General features: G+C 38.7%; 3 protein-coding genes and 1 long non-coding RNA gene across 5 annotated transcripts; all 4 read left to right on the top strand.

Moving 5' to 3' along the window:
- Positions 1 to 81: 81 nt before the first annotated feature.
- LOC110749818 (uncharacterized) lies at positions 82 to 2,354 on the top strand. 2 transcript variants are annotated; one of them, XM_088245350.1, is made up of 7 exons: positions 82 to 259; positions 353 to 553; positions 988 to 1,302; positions 1,460 to 1,529; positions 1,569 to 1,624; positions 1,953 to 2,036; positions 2,131 to 2,354. In XM_088245350.1, the coding sequence occupies exons 1-7, from the start codon at positions 209 to 211 to the stop codon at positions 2,236 to 2,238; spliced, it is 885 nt and encodes a 294-aa protein (XP_088101476.1). In that variant the 5' UTR covers positions 82 to 208; the 3' UTR covers positions 2,239 to 2,354. The 2 variants fall into 2 exon arrangements, with proteins under 2 accessions (XP_088101476.1, XP_021805701.1); XM_021950009.2 differs by having other exon boundaries at positions 87 to 259; positions 1,460 to 1,624.
- Positions 2,355 to 3,662: 1,308 nt separating this feature from the next.
- On the top strand, positions 3,663 to 4,566 carry LOC110749873 (uncharacterized). Its single transcript, XR_002525641.2, has 3 exons — positions 3,663 to 3,681; positions 3,865 to 3,966; positions 4,157 to 4,566. It is a non-coding gene; the product is annotated as an uncharacterized LOC110749873 (long non-coding RNA).
- Positions 4,567 to 5,110: 544 nt separating this feature from the next.
- On the top strand, positions 5,111 to 7,349 carry LOC110749872 (uncharacterized). Its single transcript, XM_021950075.2, has 6 exons — positions 5,111 to 5,267; positions 5,361 to 5,561; positions 5,996 to 6,310; positions 6,468 to 6,632; positions 6,948 to 7,031; positions 7,126 to 7,349. Exons 1-6 carry the CDS (start codon positions 5,217 to 5,219, stop codon positions 7,231 to 7,233), a joined length of 924 nt encoding a protein of 307 aa, XP_021805767.1. The 5' UTR covers positions 5,111 to 5,216; the 3' UTR covers positions 7,234 to 7,349.
- An 8,716-nt stretch (positions 7,350 to 16,065) lies between these two features.
- Positions 16,066 to 17,610, top strand: LOC110749854 (putative aspartic proteinase GIP2). The gene has a single exon (XM_021950055.2). It carries the CDS (start codon positions 16,120 to 16,122, stop codon positions 17,446 to 17,448), a length of 1,329 nt encoding a protein of 442 aa, XP_021805747.1. The 5' UTR covers positions 16,066 to 16,119; the 3' UTR covers positions 17,449 to 17,610.
- Positions 17,611 to 20,341: the final 2,731 nt, after the last annotated feature.

Genomic DNA, 20,341 nt, shown 5'->3' with positions numbered 1-20,341 from the left:
AATTATGTTTAGGCTTGGTCCAGGGGAAAAGAACAGGATATGTTCTGGCCCCACAATCAGAGTAGGTGATGGTTAGGTGGTCGGGAAATCAAGTGGACTCCACTCGAAAAGAAAAAAAAAAAAAAACACTGACCTTTGGACCAGCTGCCGGCGGACCGCGATGTTGTTGAGTTGAGTAACTCTCTTTGCTTCTGCTGTATTTTTCTGCATGATCAAATTTCAATCTTCCATGGCGAAGAAACCAGTGAAATACTCCGTGGTACTTAATCTTTCTCTTCTGTATGTAATGCGTTGCGCTCAAGCAGATTGTTAAGAATTTGAGTGTTGAAATGGATGAGTTGTGTGTATGCAGGTGGATGCCTTCACTGAATCAGCTTTCAAGGGAAACCCAGCAGCGGTTTGCTTGTTAGAAGACGATAGAGACGACCAGTGGTTGCAGGCCGTGGCCTCCGAGTTCAATCTATCCGAGACTTGTTATCTGACTCGGGTCACCGATTCTACGCCTACTTCAGCTCCTAGGTTTGGTCTCAGATGGTTCACGCCTACCAATGAGGTCTTAGCTCACCCTCTGTTCAATTAGTGTTTGATTTCACAAAATCAAAAGGATAGATCTTTATAACCCCTGTTCATTTTTAAAAAAATAGGATCGATCTTTATAGTTTTGTTGGTTTTTAGTTCTTCATAACAAGGTTGAATTGAAGTGTGAAATTCAGCGAAAAGATTTGAGTGTATCAAAATCTTCAACAGTCATGAATTCAGTAAAAAAATGGTTCCTTTTAGCCTTTTAGTGTGTGGGTTTATTTAAAAAAGTAACTCGTTTAACTCCAGTTTCCCTGGATTTGATGTGCTTAACTGGTATTTGATAATTTGATGTCTTGATTTTGTCACTGATGCATAAAGTAGAGCATGCATACTAGGCACTACTATTGGCAAATTTGATATCTTAGAAAAGTAAATCAAGCTTGGAAAATTGATACCCTTTTGCAGGTTGAGCTTTGTGGTCATGCAACATTAGCGGCTGCATACACTCTCTTTAAGTCTGGTTTGATAAATTCCAACTTTATTGAGTTTGCTACATTATCTGGAATCCTAACAGCTAAAAAGGTTCCAGATGTTAAGACAGCCAATGGTTCAAATAATATTCAAAATGGTGAAGCACAAAAGTCCTATTTCATTGAACTGAATTTTCCTGTCGACCCATCTTATGAATTCAACTCTAGTGAGGTTTCATTGATCTCCGAGGCCTTGGATGGTGCTTCTATGATTGATATAAGGAGGACACATGTCACCGACAATCTACTTGTACATCCTGCAACCCTTCTAGAAAATCTCTATATATTATGCTTACCATCGATATAAGCTTCTTACTTTTTGTTTTCGATGGATTAGGCCTTTATTTTTTTGGCTTATCTATGGAGTCTAGATGTTCTCATAAATGAGGACTTGTTTCAATTTGCAGGTTGTGCTTCCATCAGCAAAAGCTGTTGTAGATTTACAGCCAAAGCTTGATGCAATCCAAAAATGTCCAGGGTCTGGGGGAGTGATTGTAACAGGGATTGCTCCTCCAGAGTCTGAATATGATTTTTACAGTAGATTCTTCTGCCCTAAACATGGGATTGATGAGGTAAGCAGCTTTAATTTATTTTCTGATCAAGTTTCTTTCAAGTGCCTGATATTAGGAACCCAAGTTTGTTGCATATTTCTTTTAGCTTTGCTATGATAAATGTGAAGATTATGTATCTGGATTTATAACCCCACCTCCTTTTTGTTTTTCTGCTAAGGTGGATTTAAACCATTTGAATAACCTGCTTGGAACCTTTTCATGTGTCTTTTGCTGTTTGTTTTGTGTCAGTTTTCAGTTGTGCTGAACTCAAGGAATAACTGGAATATATCTGGCTTATGAACTAAAATTGATATAAGGCTGAATAGTGTTACTTGTTTATACATTTCAGGATCCTGTTTGTGGGAGCGCACATTGTGCCTTAGCATCGTACTGGTGCAAAAAACTGGGAAAGTCTGATGTTTTTGCATATGCGGTACTCTCTCCCTCTCCCTCTTTGTGTTCTTATCGTAAGATTCAAAACTTTACTTGTTCACCTCATATGTTGATACATTATTGTTTACTTTCAGGCATCGCCTCGAGGGGGAGCAGTAAGCATTCATCTAGATGAGCAGAATCAGAGGGTGCTGCTGCGAGGGAAAGCTGTTACTGTGATGGAAGGAACTGTCTTAGTTTAAACTTTTTAGATTGTATTGCCAAGTACAAAAATTTGAAATAAATGACTGAATTGGTGGAATAAAAAACCCCCATTAAATTTGAATATAATTCAAATTCGGGCTATTTGTTTTGATTACCCTGGATATTGTGCTTTCTGAATTCTCTATCTTGGCATCTTGAAAGGTGTTGTTGCTGCCCAACTTTGCTGAAGTTGGGTTAGTCTAAAATAAAAGGGATTATATTGGACTTGGTTCCAAAATGAACATAAACAAATAAAAAGACCATGACGGCCTTATCAATCGTATCATGTATGATTGAAATGGCAGTTGGGCTTGTGTGAGAGAGAGGATACTCTGCCTGCCACCATCCCAGCTGCAAAATGCCATATGGAGCACAAGATGGGCTCAAATCAAATGGCAGTGCTCCAAAACTGGCCTAACGTTTAAAAGCAACCTTCTTCAATGACCACAATTCTATACCATAAAATAATCAACTATGTCGAACATGACATGACTAAGAAAAATCGTTTAAAACTGTGGTAAACTTGGGACTGTGACCTAGTAAATAAAACCTATTAGGAATTTAGAGATCATGCAATTGTGGCTACAATATGAATGGAGGGTTTTTTTTTTTTGTTAGTTCAACAAAATGGATGGTCATGATTATCAGATTAGTATTGTCAAGGAGGATGATAGGCCTCATGGTGGAGGAAGCAGCAGCAGCAATGTTAATAAATACTGGGCCCTCTAAAATAATTCAATGTCCAAAAACAAAACTTTCCTTGAGTATTAAACTTACAATCAACACCATTCGTTGACTGACGTAAATAATACATTTGACATAAGTTGATTGTAAGTTTAGGACTCAAGGAGATTAATATTTAAACAACGTTTTTCTTCCGACATTACTGTTAGCTCTGGGTACCTACAGTTATCTTGCAGAAAACCCGACAACAGATGAGATAAATCCCACGTGTTTTAGTCTTGCTGTAGATCTATGCACATGTTTGTAGTCTTGTTGCTCTAGAGATTTCCTCCGCCCCCATGAGCATTTTGTTTCAGCCACTAGCTTGTGACTTCATCTAGAATATTTTGCATATTCATTTAGTTTGTCGACATTGTTCTTGAGCTCCTTTATTTTGTTTTGTGCTTGTTCATTTGAGTGCTAGGCTTAATCTAACTCCAACAGTCTTCCATGGCGAAGAAACCCGTAAAATACTCTGTGGTACTCTCTCTCGTCTCGTGTAACATACATATATATAATGCGGCTGCGCTGCGTGCATTTTAATAAGATGTGAGTGTTGAAATATGGATGTGCTGTGCTGTGTGTGTGCAGGTGGATGCGTTCACTGACTCAGCTTTCAAGGGGAACCCGGCAGCGGTTTGCTTGTTAGAGGAAGACAGAGACGACCATTGGTTGCAAGCCGTGGCCTCCGAGTTTCAGAGCTTATTGAGTGCTATGAGGTGAATGCAATTCTTTATGTTGTTTGTTGGTTTCCTTTATTGGTATAGACAGGTTTTGGCATCACATTTCCATCTTCACCATCTTTGGCATGCATGTTTCCATGTTCATCTTTCTTTAAATCAAATTGTAACCCAACATAATCTTTTATTGTCATTGAGTAGAAAATTTCTTTTTCCTCTCAGGAGCGCAGAAGGGCTTTTGTGAGAGAGACTGAAGATGGAGATGGTCTCATCCTGCAGGTTCAAGATCCTTTCCGTCGATTGTTGCTCCATGGTGTTTGTGAGGTACATTTTCTCACTTATCATTCATGATGCATTTAAAATTATCGCACATTGGGATTACTCGGTTTGCATGGCATCAGTCGCCACCTAAAAGAAATAGTACCTGATACTAGAAGGTGGTAAAATTGTTACTCAATTCTTATCAGAGCTTTCTTGGAAGTAATCTAATATGCACAAACTGGTTTTTGAACAGTTCTACAACTTGGTGTCGGTGACGGTTACTGAATCAGAGAATGGGGAGGCAATTAAGGTGACAAAGATAACAAAGAAAAAGGGGCGTTCAATTGAACTTCCAAATATCACTCTATCCCATTTCTTGAAGATGTCCAAGCAAGGAATGTGGTGATTCCATTTCCATTTGGTTAACTTAAAATGTATAATAAAATCTGGGCGTACTGTGGTGTCAGTAACCTTGTGTGTTAGCAGCATGATGTAAATTATCAAGTCACTTTGCCCTGATTATTAGCACCTGTAAATTATCTAGGTTTGTTTTCTGTGAAAAGATTTTCTAAATGTACTATATCCGTCAGTCAACGAATGAAGTTGATTGTAAATTTAGGACATGTGATTATAATTTACAAATTTGTTTTTCTTCAGAAATTATTATTGGCAACAAGAAAGAAAGGGTTAATGAAAGTACTCTCATAACCCATTACTCCAGTGAAAGTATTATAAAATCAAAAAAGAAATGCACTATTTTCGTCTGACTACAACGGGAGAGATTTTTTCTTTTGGTCGAAAAAACAACAGAAAAGATTAAAAATGGAAATAGCAACACTTTTATTAGAACGAGTGGTTTTATAAAAATAAAGCACTTTATGATGCTTCTATGCTTCTGGGTCGCATAAATGCTTTCTGAAGGAAGTACTCTCTCGGTGCTTTTGAATTTCTTATGAAAATTTCAACATTTCTAGTGCCTTCTTACATAAATGCTTTCTAAAGAAGTACTCTCTCAGTGCTTTTGAATTTCTTATGAAAATTTCAACATTTTTAGCTTTTGCTAGAAGAGAAACAGTCAAAAACCACACCGACTCTCTCAAATATGATGATACATTATGTTTAGGCTTGGGCAAGGGGAAAAGAACAGGATATGTTCTGGCCCCACATAGTAGGTGATGGTTAGGTGGTCGGGAAATCAAGTGGACTCCACTCGAAACGAAAAAAAAAATAACACTGACATTTGGACCAGCCGCCAGCGGACCGCGATGTTGTTGAGTTGACTGACTCTCTTTGCATGTGCTGTATTTTTCTGCATGATCAAATTTCAATCTTCCATGGCGAAGAAACCAGTGAAATACTTCGTGGTACTTAATCTTTCTCTTCTGTATGTAATGCGTTGCGCTCAAGCAGATTGTTAAGAATTTGAGTGTTGAAATGGATGAGTTGTGTGTATGCAGGTGGATGCCTTCACTGAATCAGCTTTCAAGGGAAACCCAGCAGCGGTTTGCTTGTTAGAAGAAGATAGAGACGACCAGTGGTTGCAGGCCGTGGCCTCCGAGTTCAATCTATCCCAGACTGGTTATCTGACTCGGGTCACCGATTCTACGCCTACTTCAGCTCCTAGGTTTGGTCTCAGATGGTTCACGCCTACCAATGAGGTCTTAGCTCACCCTCTGTTCAATTAGTGTTTGATTTCACAAAATCAAAAGGATAGATCTTTATACCCCCTGTTCATTTAAAAAAAAAAAAGGATCGATCTTTATAGTTTTGTTGGTTTTTAGTTCTTCATAACAATGTTGAATTGAAGTGTGAAATTCAGCGAAAAGATTTGAGTGTATCAAAATCTTCAACAGTCATGAATTCAGTAAAAAAATGGTTCCTTTTAGCCTTTTATGTGTGGGTTTATTTAAAAAAGTAACTTGTTTAACTCCAGTTTCCCTGGATTTGATGTGCTTAACTGGTATTTGATAATTTGATGTCTTGATTTTGTCACTGATGCATAAAGTAGAGTATGCATACTAGGCACTACTATTGGCAAATTTGATATCTTAGAACAGTATATCAAGCTTGGAAAATTGATACCCTTTTGCAGGTTGAGCTTTGTGGTCATGCAACATTAGCGGCTGCATACACTCTCTTTAAGTCTGGTTTGATAAATTCCAACTTTATTGAGTTTGCTACATTATCTGGAATCCTAACAGCTAAAAAGGTTCCAGATGTTAAGACAGCCAATGGTTCAAATAATATTCAAAATGGTGAAGCACAAAAGTCCTATTTCATTGAACTGAATTTTCCTGTCGACCCATCTTATGAATTCAACTCTAGTGAGGTTTCATTGATCTCCGAGGCCTTGGATGGTGCTTCTATGATTGATATAAGGAGGACACATGTCACCGACGATCTACTTGTAAATCCTGCAACCCTTCCAGAAAATCTCTATATATTATGCTTACCATCGATATAAGCTTCTTACTTTTTGTTTTTGATGGATGAGGCCTTTATTTTTTTGGCTTATCTGTGGAGTCTAGATGTACTCTTAAATGAAGACTTGTTTCAATTTGCAGGTTGTGCTTCCATCAGCAAAAGCTGTTGTAGATTTACAGCCAAAGTTTGATGCAATCCAAAAATGTCCAGGGTCTAGGGGAGTGATTGTAACAGGGATTGCTCCTCCAGAGTCTGAATATGATTTTTACAGTAGATTCTTCTTCCCTAAACTTGGGATTTATGAGGTAAGCAGCTTTGATCAAGTTTCTTTCAAGTGCCTGATATTAGGAACCCAAGTTTGTTGCATATTTCTTTTAGCTTTGCTATGCTAAATGTGAAGATTATGTATCTGGATTTATAACCCCACCTCCTTTTTGTTTTTCTGCTAAGGTGGATTTAAACCATTTGAATAACCAGCTTGGAACCTTTTGTGTATCTTTTGCTGTTTGGTTTATGTCAGTTTTCAGTTGTGCTAAACTCAAGGAATAACTGGAATATATCTGACTTATGAACTAAAATTGATATAAGGCTGAATAGTGTTACTTGTTTATATCTTTCAGGATCCTGTTTGTGGGAGCGCACATTGTGCCTTAGCATCGTACTGGTGCAAAAAACTGGGAAAGTCTGATGTTTTTGCATATGCGGTACTCTCTCCCTCTCCCTTTTTGTGTTCTTATCGTAAGATTCAAAACTTTACTTGTTCACCTCATATGTTGATACATTATTGTTTACTTTCAGGCCTCGCCTCGAGGGGGAGCAGTAAGCATTCATCTAGATGAGCAGAATCAGAGGGTGCTGCTGCGAGGGAAAGCTGTTACTGTGATGGAAGGAACTGTCTTAGTTTAAACTTTTTAGATTGTATTGCCAAGTACAAAAATTTGAAATAAATGACTGAATTGGTGGAATAAAAAACCCCCATTAAATTTGAATATAATTCAAATTCGGGCTATTTGTTTTGATTATCCTGGATATTGTGCTTTCTGAATTCTCTATCTTGGCATCTTGAAAGGTGTTGCTTCTGCCCAACTTTCATCTCTGCTGAAGTTGGGTTAGTCTAAAATAAAAGGGATTATATTGGACTTGGTTCCAAAATGAACATAAACAAATAAAAGACCATGACGGCCTTATCAATCGCATCATGTATGATTGAAATGGCAGTTGGGCTTGTGTGAGAGAGAGGATACTCTGCCTGCCACCATCCCAGCTGCAAAATGGCGTATGGAGCACAAGATGGGCTCAAATCAAATGGCAGTGCTCCAAAACTGGCCTAACGTTTAAAAGCTACCTTCTTCAATGACCACAATTCTATACCATAAAATAATCAACTATGTCGAACATGACATGACTAAGAAAAATCGTTTAAAACTGTGGTAAACTTGGGACTGTGGCCTAGCAAGTAAAACCTATTAGGAATTCAGAGATCATGCAATTGTGGCTACAATATGAATGGAGGGTTTTTTTTTTTTTTTTTGGGTTGGTTCAACAAAATGGATGGTCATGATTATCAGATCAGTATTGTCAAGGAGGATGATCGGCCTCACGGTGGAGGAAGCAGCAGCAGCAATGTTAATAAATAAGGGTTAATTATGTACATGCTCCCTGTGCTTTCCAACTTGTCTCAGATTACCACTTGTGTTTGCAAACGTCTCAAAATACCCCCCAACCTTTGAAAAACAGTCTCAAGTTACTCATTCCGTCAGTATTATAGACGTTCCGTTACGTGCTTTGGGCCCCACTTCGTTTTAATCTTTAACCTCTGCGAATAAGGGTTTTTCTGTTCTAAGAAAGGGGGAAATTGGGTATTTGGGTGAGAAGGGGAGATTTGGAGAAGAAGGCTAGGGCTTTTGCAAAATCTGAGGTGGGGTTCGAACTTTGGAGCCTCCTAATTTGGAATTTCCATCATTCTACTCATTGAAGGCTGTAAGAAGGACAAAGGTTGATCCTTGTGTTGTTGATGCTGCTGACAAAGATTTGGTAGTTGTTGGTGAACCAGACTTGGGATTAATGTCTGCAACTGGTGCCACTTCTTTGCCTCAAACATTTGTTCCACCTAGGATTACTTCTGAGGTTAACTTCAAGGTTTTGGGCATTTCCAATCCCCCTTCTTGGAGTGTTATGTTAGCAGATGATGCAGGTGGAACCCAACTTGTCCAAGTTCCAAAGGCTCCTGTCGTGGAAGGATTGCCTCTGCCTTCAGACTTACAGGAGCCTCACCAGGCTGCTTACAAGTATTTCTTGGAGCTTATTGCTAGTCTGAAGCATATGCTTTCAACAAGGGAGGTTGAGGATTGGGTCCATGAGTCAGCCATCCAAAAGAGAGCTCGGCACCAAATGGGGACACTACAGGAGGTCAACTTGAAGCCTGAGGAGTAGACATATGAATTACCAAAGAGAACAATCATTTTCACAAACCCTAAGCCCTCTTCTCCAATTTCCCCTTCTTACCCAATTTCCCCTTTTCTTAGAACTGAAAAACCCTTATTCGCAGAGATTAAAGATTAAAACCAAGTGGGGCCCAAAGCACATAACGGAACGTCTCTAATACTGACGGAATGGGTAACTTGAGATCGTTTTTCAAAGGTTATGGGGTATTTTGAGATGTTTGCAAACACAGGTGGTAATCTGAGATAAGTTGGAAAGCACAGGGGGCATGTACATAATTAAGCCAATAAATAATGGGCCCTCTAAAATAATACAATGTCCAAAAACAAAACTTTCCTTGAGTACTAAACTTACAATCAACACCATTCGTTGACTGACGTAAATAATACATTTTGACATAAGTTGATTGTAAGTTTAGGACTCAAGGAGATTAATATTTAAACAACGTTTTTCTTCCGACATTACTGTTAGCTTTGGGTACCTACAGTTATCTTGCAGAAAACCCGACAACAGATGAGATAAATCCCACGTGTTTTAGTCTTGCTGTAGATCTATGCACATGTTTGTAGTCTTGTTGCTCTAGAGATTTCCTCCACCCCCATGAGCATTTTGTTGCAGCCGCTAGCTTGTGACTTCATCTAGAATATTTTGCATATTCATTTAGTTTGTCGACATTGTTCTTGAGCTCCTTTATTTTGTTTTGTGCTTGTTCATTTGAGTGCTAGGCTTAATCTAACTCCAGCAGTCTTCCATGGCGAAGAAACCCGTAAAATACTCTGTGGTACTCTCTCTCGTCTCGTGTAACATACATATATATAATGCGGCTGCGCTGCGTGCATGTTAATAAGATGTGAGTGTTGAAATATGGATGTGCTGTGCTGTGTGTGTGCAGGTGGATGCGTTCACTGACTCAGCTTTCAAGGGGAACCCGGCAGCGGTTTGCTTGTTCTAAGACAGAGACGACCATTGGTTGCGAGCCGTGGCCTCCGAGTTCAATCTCCCCCTAACATGTTTTCTGACTCGGATCACTGATTCAGCTCCTAGGTTCAGTCTCAGATGGTTCATAACTGGCGTTGAGGTCTGAGCTCACACCTCTGTTTAAATATATATATATATATATATATATATATTTAATACAAGTGATATTTGGGGATGAAGATTTTCTCACACACACATTGCCAATGTGTCATGGAAAATCGAGAACCTGTGAACACTGGCGGATCCAGGAATTTTGCAAAAGAGTGGTAATTCTTAAAAAGTGTTGAGACACAAGATAAAATGAATGGCAGAGACCACCCCATCACCAAGTCTTTGTCTAATTTGTTTGATATGATTATATACCTTACTTTTACATCTACCTGAAGGTGGGCCATAGGTAGAGATTCGTCTAGGTGATTTGTTTACCTAGGTAGAATGAGTTTGTCTCGGTGATTTGCTTATCTATAGGTAGAATGAGTTAGTGTTAACTACCTAGGTCATTTGCTTATCATTGATTGCCTTTTGCAGGTTGAGATTTGTGGTCATGCAACATTAGCTGCTGCATACACTCTCTTTAAGTCCGGTTTGATCAATTCCAACATGATTATTGAGCTACATTAGCTGGAACCCTAACAGCTAAAAAGGTTCTTCTAGATGCTAAGACAGCCGGTGGTACTTCAAATAGTATTGAAAATGGTGAAGCACAAGAGTCCTATTTTATTGAACTGAATTTTCCTGCCGCCCCATCTAATGAATTCAACTCTGGCGAGGTTTCATTCATCTCCAATGCCTTGGGTGGTGCTTCTATTATTGATATAAGGAGGACAACCGTCACCGATGATCTACTTGTAAATCCTGCGCAACCCTTTCAAAAATTCTCTCTTTATTATGCTTTTAATCAATATGAGCTTCTCCTTTTTCGTTTTCGATGGATTAATTATACCTTTATTCTTTTGGCTTATCTACGGAGTCTAGACCTTTATTCTTTAGTATGCTTGATGGATTAGACCTTTAAGTACAAGCGATAGTCTAAACTACATGAGAGGGGGGTTTCTCACAGTCACGCACACAACTAAGATGCCATGAGGGTTCGAACATGAGATCTCTGGTATGCAAATCAAGGTCATTTTCCACTAGGCTAGACCCCGTTGGCATCTATAAAGTCTAGATGTACTCCAAAGTGAAGACTTGTTTCATTTTCCAGGTTGTGCTTCCATCAGCAAAAGATGTTGTAGATTTACAGACAAAGTTTGATGCAATTCAAAAATGTCCAGGGTCTAGGGGAGTGATTGTAACAGGGATTGCTCCTCCAGAGTCTGAATATGATTTTTACAGTAGATTCTTCTGCCCTAAACTTTTGGTTGATGAGGTATAAGCAGCTTGCATTTATTCTCTTACCAAGTTTCTTTCAAGTGCCTGATATTGGGAACCAAAGTTTGTTGCATATTTCTTTTAGCCTCTTGCTATGTTGCTTGTTTATTTCTTTTCAGGATCAAGTTTGTGGAAGCGCACATTGTGGCTTAGCACCATACTGGTGCAAAAAACTGGGAAAGTCTGATGTTTTTGCATATGCGGTACTCTCTCTCTCTCTCTCTCTCTCTGTTTTCTTATGGTACCTTTACTTCTTCCCCTCATGTGTTGATACATTATTGTTTACTTTCAGGCATCCCCTCGAGGTGGAGCAGTAGGCATGCATCTAGATGAGCAGAATCAAAGGGTGCTGCTGCGAGGGAAAGCTGTTACTGTCATGGAAGGAACTATCTTAGTTTGAAGTTTGCCAAGTACAAAATTTGAAATAAATGACTCAATTGGTGGAAGACAAAACAAAACCCCCATTAAATTTGAATTAAAAATTCAAATTCGAGCTATTTGTTTTGATTAGATTATTGTGAACTTTGCATTCTGAATTCTCCATCTTGGCATCTTGAAAGGTCAGATATGGTAATTCAAAGCAAACAAATCTTCTGACTGGATTTTAGCCATTTGAGGGGATTCAAATCCTTCCCTCTTTATGAAAATATCTTGTCCACGTGAATTTTTGAGATTCTACCAAACATATATGTTCAAATATTTGCCTTCAACTTAAATGCTGTCTGCATGTTTGAAAATCATTAATTAATACACACTCAATCAAGAAATTACACCCAATTTAAGACACAGGATACGTTTGCGTGTTTAAATACCCTTCTTTCTCTCATACCTTCAAATCAAACTGCAACACATCTGAGATATCTACCATTCCTAATTCCAGGGCTAATTTCAATGGCCCACGCTCACTGTTCTCAGGTACTTTTCTCATTCATTTAGCTCTTGTAATTTGCTTCCATTATTACCCTTTCTGTCTCCTTCAACTATCTGTATATCATTGCAGCCAGACATTTCAAAAATAAACGTAGAATGCCACAAGTGTCAAGAGAAGCTGAGGAGATTTCTGTCAAAATTTCAGGGTACAAACTTCTTCTTTTTTTCAATATCTTTTTTAGTTCATATATCAGAATTAAAATTCATTTATCTTTTTAATTTTTCCCCTAGGAACCTATTCTGTTAAGTTCGATGCCGAATCAGGAAGACTCACAGTTGAATCTACAGCAGACAAGCAAGTGTTCAAAGAGGCAGTTGGGCTTGTGTGTGAGGATACTCTGCCACAACCCCATCTGCACAATGGCATGCAACACAATGCCAGCAGAAGCCACATTTCCAATGTAGCAGCAGCAGGCAATGGTTATGGAGGAGCACAAGAGGGGCTTGAGATTATAAGATGGGCTCAAATGGCAGAGCTCCAAAAATTGCCTAACTTCCACAAGCTAAGGAAGCTGGAACTTACCCAGTCTGGGGTCAACAGAAGAATCAAGCTTACCTTCTTCAATGACCAAAAAATGGATGGTCAGGATAAACAGATTCATATTGTCAAGGATGATGGGCCTCATGATGGAGGAAGCTGCAGCAATGTTAATAATATTGGGCCGTCTGCAAATACTGCAATGCCCAAAAACAAAACTTGTTGCTCAAGCAACCATGGAGATCATCAAGGTGGTGAAGGATGCAGTTCCATGAGTACTTGTGACGGTGGTAGCAACAACCATAACTTTGAATTTCAATATGTTCATACTTCCGATGGGGTACCGACGGCAGCTACGGGCAATAATATTGGTTCACACACGTATTTGATTCCAAACTGCCGTGAGCCCTCCGTGACTGTCAAACATGTGACGGTCGGATGTGAGGATATGATCGCAAGCAAATGCACCATCTTGTGATCATCCCCAAGATCTCCATTGCCAATTTCCATGACTGATCGACTTTTCTATATAAGCTTCTCATTAGCTATTGGACTTCTACAATAAAATACTAATCAAGTTGTTCTTGCTATAAGACTAGTTAGCTAGCTACTAGAGTGATAACTTTTGTAATTTCCTTTCTCTTTATCTGAATTAACAATAATATGTGCATTTTGTTTCACTAATTGCTTCATCCAAAATGAGTAATGCTCGAGAAATTAAAATAAAATCTCAAATTTCAAATGATGTGACAATATTTCATTTATTTGAAATCTTCATTCATTCTAATAATTAGTAACATAATAATATGGCATATCGCGATTGAAATTTGAAGATAATATTATGGCTAAGATTAATTATTATACTAATGAAGTACACAATATTTTTGTTGGATTAGTAAAATTGAAGTTGGCACGTTTGGTTCCTTGGGTCAAAAGTGTTGGGTAAACCCCAACCTCATGGATTCAAGATCAAATTGGAGAAAACTATCCTCCATCCATCTGATGCCCTCCGATCACAATGGAAGACCTTGGGTTGGCCCCACCATCCACAAAAGAAACGGAGCACAAAAAGAGCTTACAAGAAGAAATCAACTGCTTCTAGACTTGACTCTTTTTTCAAATCAACATTGGAATTTGGAAGAAGAGAGAAGAGATTACTATACAACTGTATCGTAGTTAATATATAGAACTCAGAGTTCTATTTTCGGTATTTTCGGATGTCCGTTTTGCTAAAAATATATTTAAAGAGTACAGCCGCACGGCTATAAGCCAATAGTAAAAAAAAAAAATTAAACTCTATGGCCGCGCGGCTATACTCCAGAAAAAATATATATATTTAACGCGTACAGCCGGGCGGCTATACTCGTTAAATAAAACAAATATTTTAAATAGTGTAGCCGAGCGGCTATACTACTTAAATAAAAAATATATTTTAAATATTATAGCCCCGCGGCTATACTCCTGAAATGAAAACATATATTTAAAGCATATAGACGCACGGCCATACGTCTTTAATAAAAAAAATAAGCTTCTATACGCCTTAAATAAAATATATATATTTAAAGAGTATTCCCGCGTGGCTATACTTCTTAAATACAAAAAATAAATCTAACTCGTATAGCCGCTATACGCCTGCAATAAAAAAAAATGTTTACAGCGTATAGCCGTGCGGCTATACCGTTAAAATATACAGAAATTCTCTTATGCGGACATCCGGACGTTATTATCGTGCGGACGCAGTGTATTTTGTACTACCCCTCTTTGTTTTCCTGCCTGTTTACAATAGGATCCGCACGATAATAACGTGCGGACATCCGGATAAGAGAATAACCGTATTATATATATATATATATATATTATTTCAAGAGTATAGCCGCTCGGCTATACATTTCCACCGCCACCTCCAGAGCTCAACAGCTCCGAAGAATCAAGCTCTCCTCTGCCCCCACCCACCTCCTCTGTCACTGCTCAACAGCCCCAATTCCTTTGGTAACTACTAATTGCAATAAATTTTCTCTCTATTTTTGCCTTGTTTTGGTATGGTTGTCTAAGAAATTCACCGATTATTGCTAAAGCCCTCCAACTTACTACTACCCCAATGATGAAGGAGACAGACACTCCGGTAATGATCATTAACTATAAAATGAGCAAAAGGCAAAGTTAGGTATAAAGATTGTTGCCAGTTAGCTTCAAGGATTGCATTTCTGGTTACATGTTTACCTGGTTTATAGCAGTTTAGTCTTCCTCGAAGATTTTTAGGTGCAATTTCAGCTATGAAAACAGGTACCTTAACATCCGCCTAATATTGCATTAAACTTGGTTAATAACATATGTTAAAACTTGAAATAGCATCTATAAGTATTTTGGTCTCAAAAAAATACTTAAAGAAGGCACATTTCGTGGCCAGCCATTTACCTCCATTGGGAGAGCTCCCGCGGCAAAAGGGATTAGTCACTGCTGTCGGCGGTGGATACCCTTGGGTCTCACCTAAAAAAAAATACTTAAAGAGGGTGAATTTGGTGCGTACGAAAGCTTTTAAGTGTTTTCAGATATATTGTTTGTTTTGCTGGCAAAAGGTCTGGTACAAATTGCAATACCTTGTCCCAGTCCACCTTAGCCCTATGAATGCTGTAATTCTTATGATGTTCAAGGTCAATTGTATTACTATAACCTCTTTGATCCTTTTACAACTCGTTACTCACTCACAATATCCAGAAGGTTACATCTTTTGACTTTCACTGTCAGCGGTCAACAAAAAGATATGCTCTGACTTTGTTAATCTTTTTCTTTTCTTTCGTCTATAAAAAAAGTTATCTTCGCAACATAATTAGATCGAGAATGAAGTATATACGTATATGATTCTCTAATTTAAAAAATTAGTCAATTAATTAATTATCGACCGCCGCATTTGATTATCATTTCAAAGTCAGCTACAACAATAGATAGAATTCCTTATAATAATTAAAAATTAAGTTGGATATGGAAGAACAATTCTTTGGCAATGCAAGCAAGCATCCCTCTCTACTCTAACTTGTTTCAAGATCCATACCAGTCAAAAATTATAAGATATATATGATTTAAATGATTGAGATTACTTCGTTCAATCATAAAGATACATGATAATTCATTCACTCACGTTTTTTGAGACTACTCTGAACAAGTTACTTCTCAAAATTCTGCAATCTTTCTCGAGTAATTCTTTTCTCAATGTTAAAAGTGATAATCTCCCATTTGGATTCAAAATTCAATCACATAGATGAGTGATGATGAGATGTATTAGAAGTCAATTAATGTCGACGAAACTCACAAGGTCACCTTGCCTCCTTGATTGAACTACTAGATGCATAGAAACCACGCAGAAAACACTGACATTAAGGCTTTTCGGTGCCTTATCCACCTCGCATCTGTATATCTAATCTACATTTAGGGTGACAATGACCAGTCTCATTTTCACGCATTGATTTATACATATATAAAATTGTTTCTTCGTTTTTAATTAAACACCACCGTGACATATATGCATACATATCAACATTTATCATCAACAACTATAAATAGACCTTTCCCCTCAACTCAACCATCCAACCATAACCATGGCTTCCTCTACTCAATGTTGCCTCTTCTTCTCTATCTCTACCCTTCTCCTCCTCTTCTTCAATGCCTCTCCCGTTTTGGCTCAGCAGTCTTTCAGGCCCAAAGCCCTCGTCATCCCAGTCTCAAAAGACGCTTCTACCCTCCAATACACCACACATATTACCCAAAGGACCCCTCTCGTGCCCATAGACCTTGTCCTTGATCTCGGTGGCCAGTTCTTATGGGTCGACTGCGAACAAAACTACGTGTCCTCCACATACCGCCCAGCTCGTTGCCGCTCAGCTCAATGCTCACTCGCACGAGCCAGCGGCTGCGGCGATTGCTTCTCGTCCCCCAAACCTGGCTGCAACAACAACACGTGCGGCCTCACACCCGACAACACCGTCACGCGCACGGCCACAGGCGGTGAACTCGCCTACGACGTCGTCTCGGTCCAGTCAACCAACGGGTTCAACCCCGGCCGAAACGTCAGCGTTTCGCAGTTCCTCTTCACTTGCGCGCCAACGTTCCTATTAGAAGGCCTCGCCGCTGGTGTATCGGGGATGGCTGGTCTCGGCCGCACCAGAATATCTCTCCCTTCCCAATTCGCATCCGCCTTCAGCTTCGACAGGAAATTCGCCATCTGCTTGTCGTCCTCCGTGTCATCAAACGGCGTCGTGTTCTTCGGCGACGGCCCGTACGTCATGCTCCCAAACGTTGACGTTTCAGAGTCATTAATCTACACCCCGCTCTTCATAAATCCAGTCAGCACGGCCTCAGCCTTCTCCCAAGGGGAAGCCTCGTCCGAATACTTCATCAAAGTGAACTCCATCAAGGTCAACGAGAAACCCGTCGCTGTCAACACGACACTGCTGTCGATCGACCGCGACGGCGTGGGTGGGACCAAGATCAGCACCGTCAACTCCTACACGGTCCTCGAGGCCTCCATTTTCAAAGCCGTAACCGAGGCTTTTATCAGCGAGTCTAAATCCATGAACATTACCAGAGTGTCCTCTGTGAGCCCCTTCGAGGTGTGCTTCAGCCGGGACAACGTGCTGAGCACACGTGTGGGGCCGGCCGTGCCGAGCATTGACCTTGTGCTGCAGAACGAGAGCACGTTCTGGAGGGTGTTCGGGGCCAACTCGATGGTGCAAGTGAACGACGACGTTCTGTGCCTTGCGGTTGTGAATGGGGGTGAGAGCCCAAGGACTTCGATCGTGATCGGAGGGTACCAGTTGGAGAACAATCTGCTGCAGTTCGATTTGGCCACGTCGAGGCTGGGCTTCAGCTCCTCGCTTCTGTTTAGGCAAACCACATGCTCCAACTTCAACTTCACCTCCACCAATTAATTATCAAGTTAATTAAATGATGATCTTATTATACACTTCATATATTGAATAATTCACACAGTGTTAATAAGTGGCCAATAGGATGTTGGCTGGCCGCAACTTTTTTGTTGTTGTTGATTTTATGATGTTATATTTACAAGAACACGCTTCTATAATTTCAAATTTGGTTAATGAGTTTTATTATAAATTTGGTGTGCTTAATAATTTTTTGAATTTTTATTATAAATTAAAAGGTTTTTTTTTTTTTTAAGACATAATGACAATATCCAAAAATATAATGTGATGTGTTTCTTTAATGTTTAAACTATAATCTAAATTATCCTAATTTATTGAAAATGGATTTTTTTTTTTTTTTTTTTAAAAGAGCTTTCTTATTGAGAGGGACGTTATTATACTAAATTAATGTTAGGACTTGAATCCAATGAGCTTTCCTGGTAGAGAAATTGTTCCAAACCACTACACTAGTGGGTTCTTTGCATTGAAAAAGGAATTAAACGACCAATAATAAACGAATTAGAATATGCATCATATATAGTAAATACTCATGATCATTGATCCCCAAGCTAAAACATTGACAAGGTGTAGGAAAAAAAAACTGAAATATGGTCTTAATTATGGATAATCTTTCTAAACATAGAGTTAATAATAGGAAAAAGCTTCTCATGTTACAATTAATAAACTGAAATTAAGCTAGAAACTAAAAATTAAGTGCTACAGCACTTGACGGTGTTGGGGGGATCAAAACAAGTTAATTAGGCACATTTGTATAGTTGTTGTAATCATTGATCATCTGAGATTGCAAAGGCTGAGGAGGCCACAACAATGCCTCATTAAGTGGAGATATCATTGATGTGTTTCTTCCTTTCAGCATGTCGACCCAGCAGCTTGAGCTTGCAGAACAATAAGACCCCAATGGAGCAGGGTTATAATTATAAGTATCGACCCCACCAAAATTCTCCGATTTAACTAATTCAAAGTCTCCATTATTGTAGCCAGCCTCCAAATTAGCATTACCACAAATATCATTAGTGTCAAATTCATAACGAAATTCGATATTATCGTCGTAAAAATTACCTCCGGATATCGGCAAAGTTGGGCCGTCGTTGTTGTAATTAGAACTCTTTGGTTCCAACAATTCTGCCTTGCTCTCTTCACCATATATATATGGCTGAATAGTTTCTGTTTTTCTTCCCTCGACAGAAGAATTAATATTCTCTTCCAAAGTTTGTATATTGGTCTTCAAAGCCTTTATAATCTTACCAAGCTTCAGGTTCTCTTTCTCATCAAAACCCTTCTTTTTTCCTTTGCGCTTCTTTTTCAAGTTACTTCCCAACAAATCCGAAATCCTGACCACTTTCTTTCTTCCACCTGACGACGATCTGGTTTTCTTACGTTCTCGGAACTCCGTGATGATTTCTCTGGCCTTGGCCGGTTCCTTTGGCCACAACGAAAAATTGCCACCATTCGGATTGTAACAAACAATGCAAACCCTCGCATGGAGTTCTTCAAGCCTCTCTGCTTTCCTGTGCAATGTCGCGTGCCTCTTCGCGCCCGGCATTGCTCCTCCTTGAGAAGTTGCTTCTGTAGACGGACTACTTTCGCACCGTTTGCGTTTGCCGTCCTCACTTTTTCTGGCCATTGAATCCGCCATTCAAGAACCAGAAGAAGAAAAAAACACACACACACAGAGGTTGGCGGACAACACACAATATTGGCTAGTAGGAAGAGAAATTAATTGAGAAGGAAAAGCTTGCAACAAAAACCATAGAGGGTTCATGGTAATATATAGGAAGCTAGAGAGCTTCGGTTTCTCTGGTGAATCTTGGAAAACAAAATCTGTCTATGATTTTCCTGATGGCAGTGGGTCAATATGATGTACGGAGCAAAGCTTTGTCGTCTTCAGGAAACAGAGCAAATAAAATATTGATTTCTTGAGCTCCAGAAAGGAAAGAAATCTGGAATACAACGTCACTAGCTTTTGTCTTTAGTCCACGTCACCAAGTTTGAGTGTCACTCAAGTAGGAAAGTATTAGTGTTGGCCGTTCTTGTTGTGGCGGTAATCCTCTCACTTGTTTATTGCGGTTATTGCTTCATTAATTGCTTAAGCCGGCTGTGGTTCTTTCCTTTTTCTTTTTCTTTTTTTTTTTTATGGAAAAATAATCTATATTTGAAATTTAGGGTTAATCGTTTTATTAGTCCTTGAACTTAGACCCGATTTGCATTTGAGTCCCTCAATTTCCAAAATGGTTTCCGTGGTCCGTCAACTTCAGTTTCGTTTGCCGTCAATTTTGTTAACTTTTCTATTAAATACATGGGCAAAATAGTATTTTTGTATCAATATTAATTAAAATATGAATAAAAATTTAAAATTAAACTCTCTCTCTCAACTTCTATCCAAATTTCTACTTCCCCAAACTTGATTTGTTTTTTTTGGTTGGTTTTTTATTTGATTTTCTTTTATTGTTATTTTAAAGATATGATTTTTTATTCATTTTTTTGGTTTTAACATAAAAATACCATTTTGCCCATGCATTTAACAGAAAAAATTAACAAAATTGACGGCAGGACCATTTGTCCTAACGAAAGTGAAGTTAAAGAATCATAGGAATCATTTTGGAAATTGAGGGACTCAAATGCAAATCGGGTCTAAGTTCAGGGACTAATAAAACGATTAACCCTTGAAATTTATTTTGGTCAAACTCATTAAACCAATATAAAATCAAATGCAAAAAATATATATATTAGTTAGACCGAATTCTAACAAGTAAATTCGTCATAGATATAATCGTGTCAGTTTTGAAATTTAGAAATTCAATTCAATAATATTTGTTTAAGAACTTAAGAACCTAATTTACTAAATTATTGATCAAAATTAAATTGTATATATCGATTT

Source organism: Prunus avium, chromosome 8 (assembly GCF_965620075.1).
Source record: "Prunus avium chromosome 8, drPruAviu1.hap1.1, whole genome shotgun sequence".
NCBI lineage: Eukaryota > Viridiplantae > Streptophyta > Magnoliopsida > Rosales > Rosaceae > Prunus > Prunus avium.
This window is presented reverse-complemented; position numbering and strand designations above follow the sequence as displayed.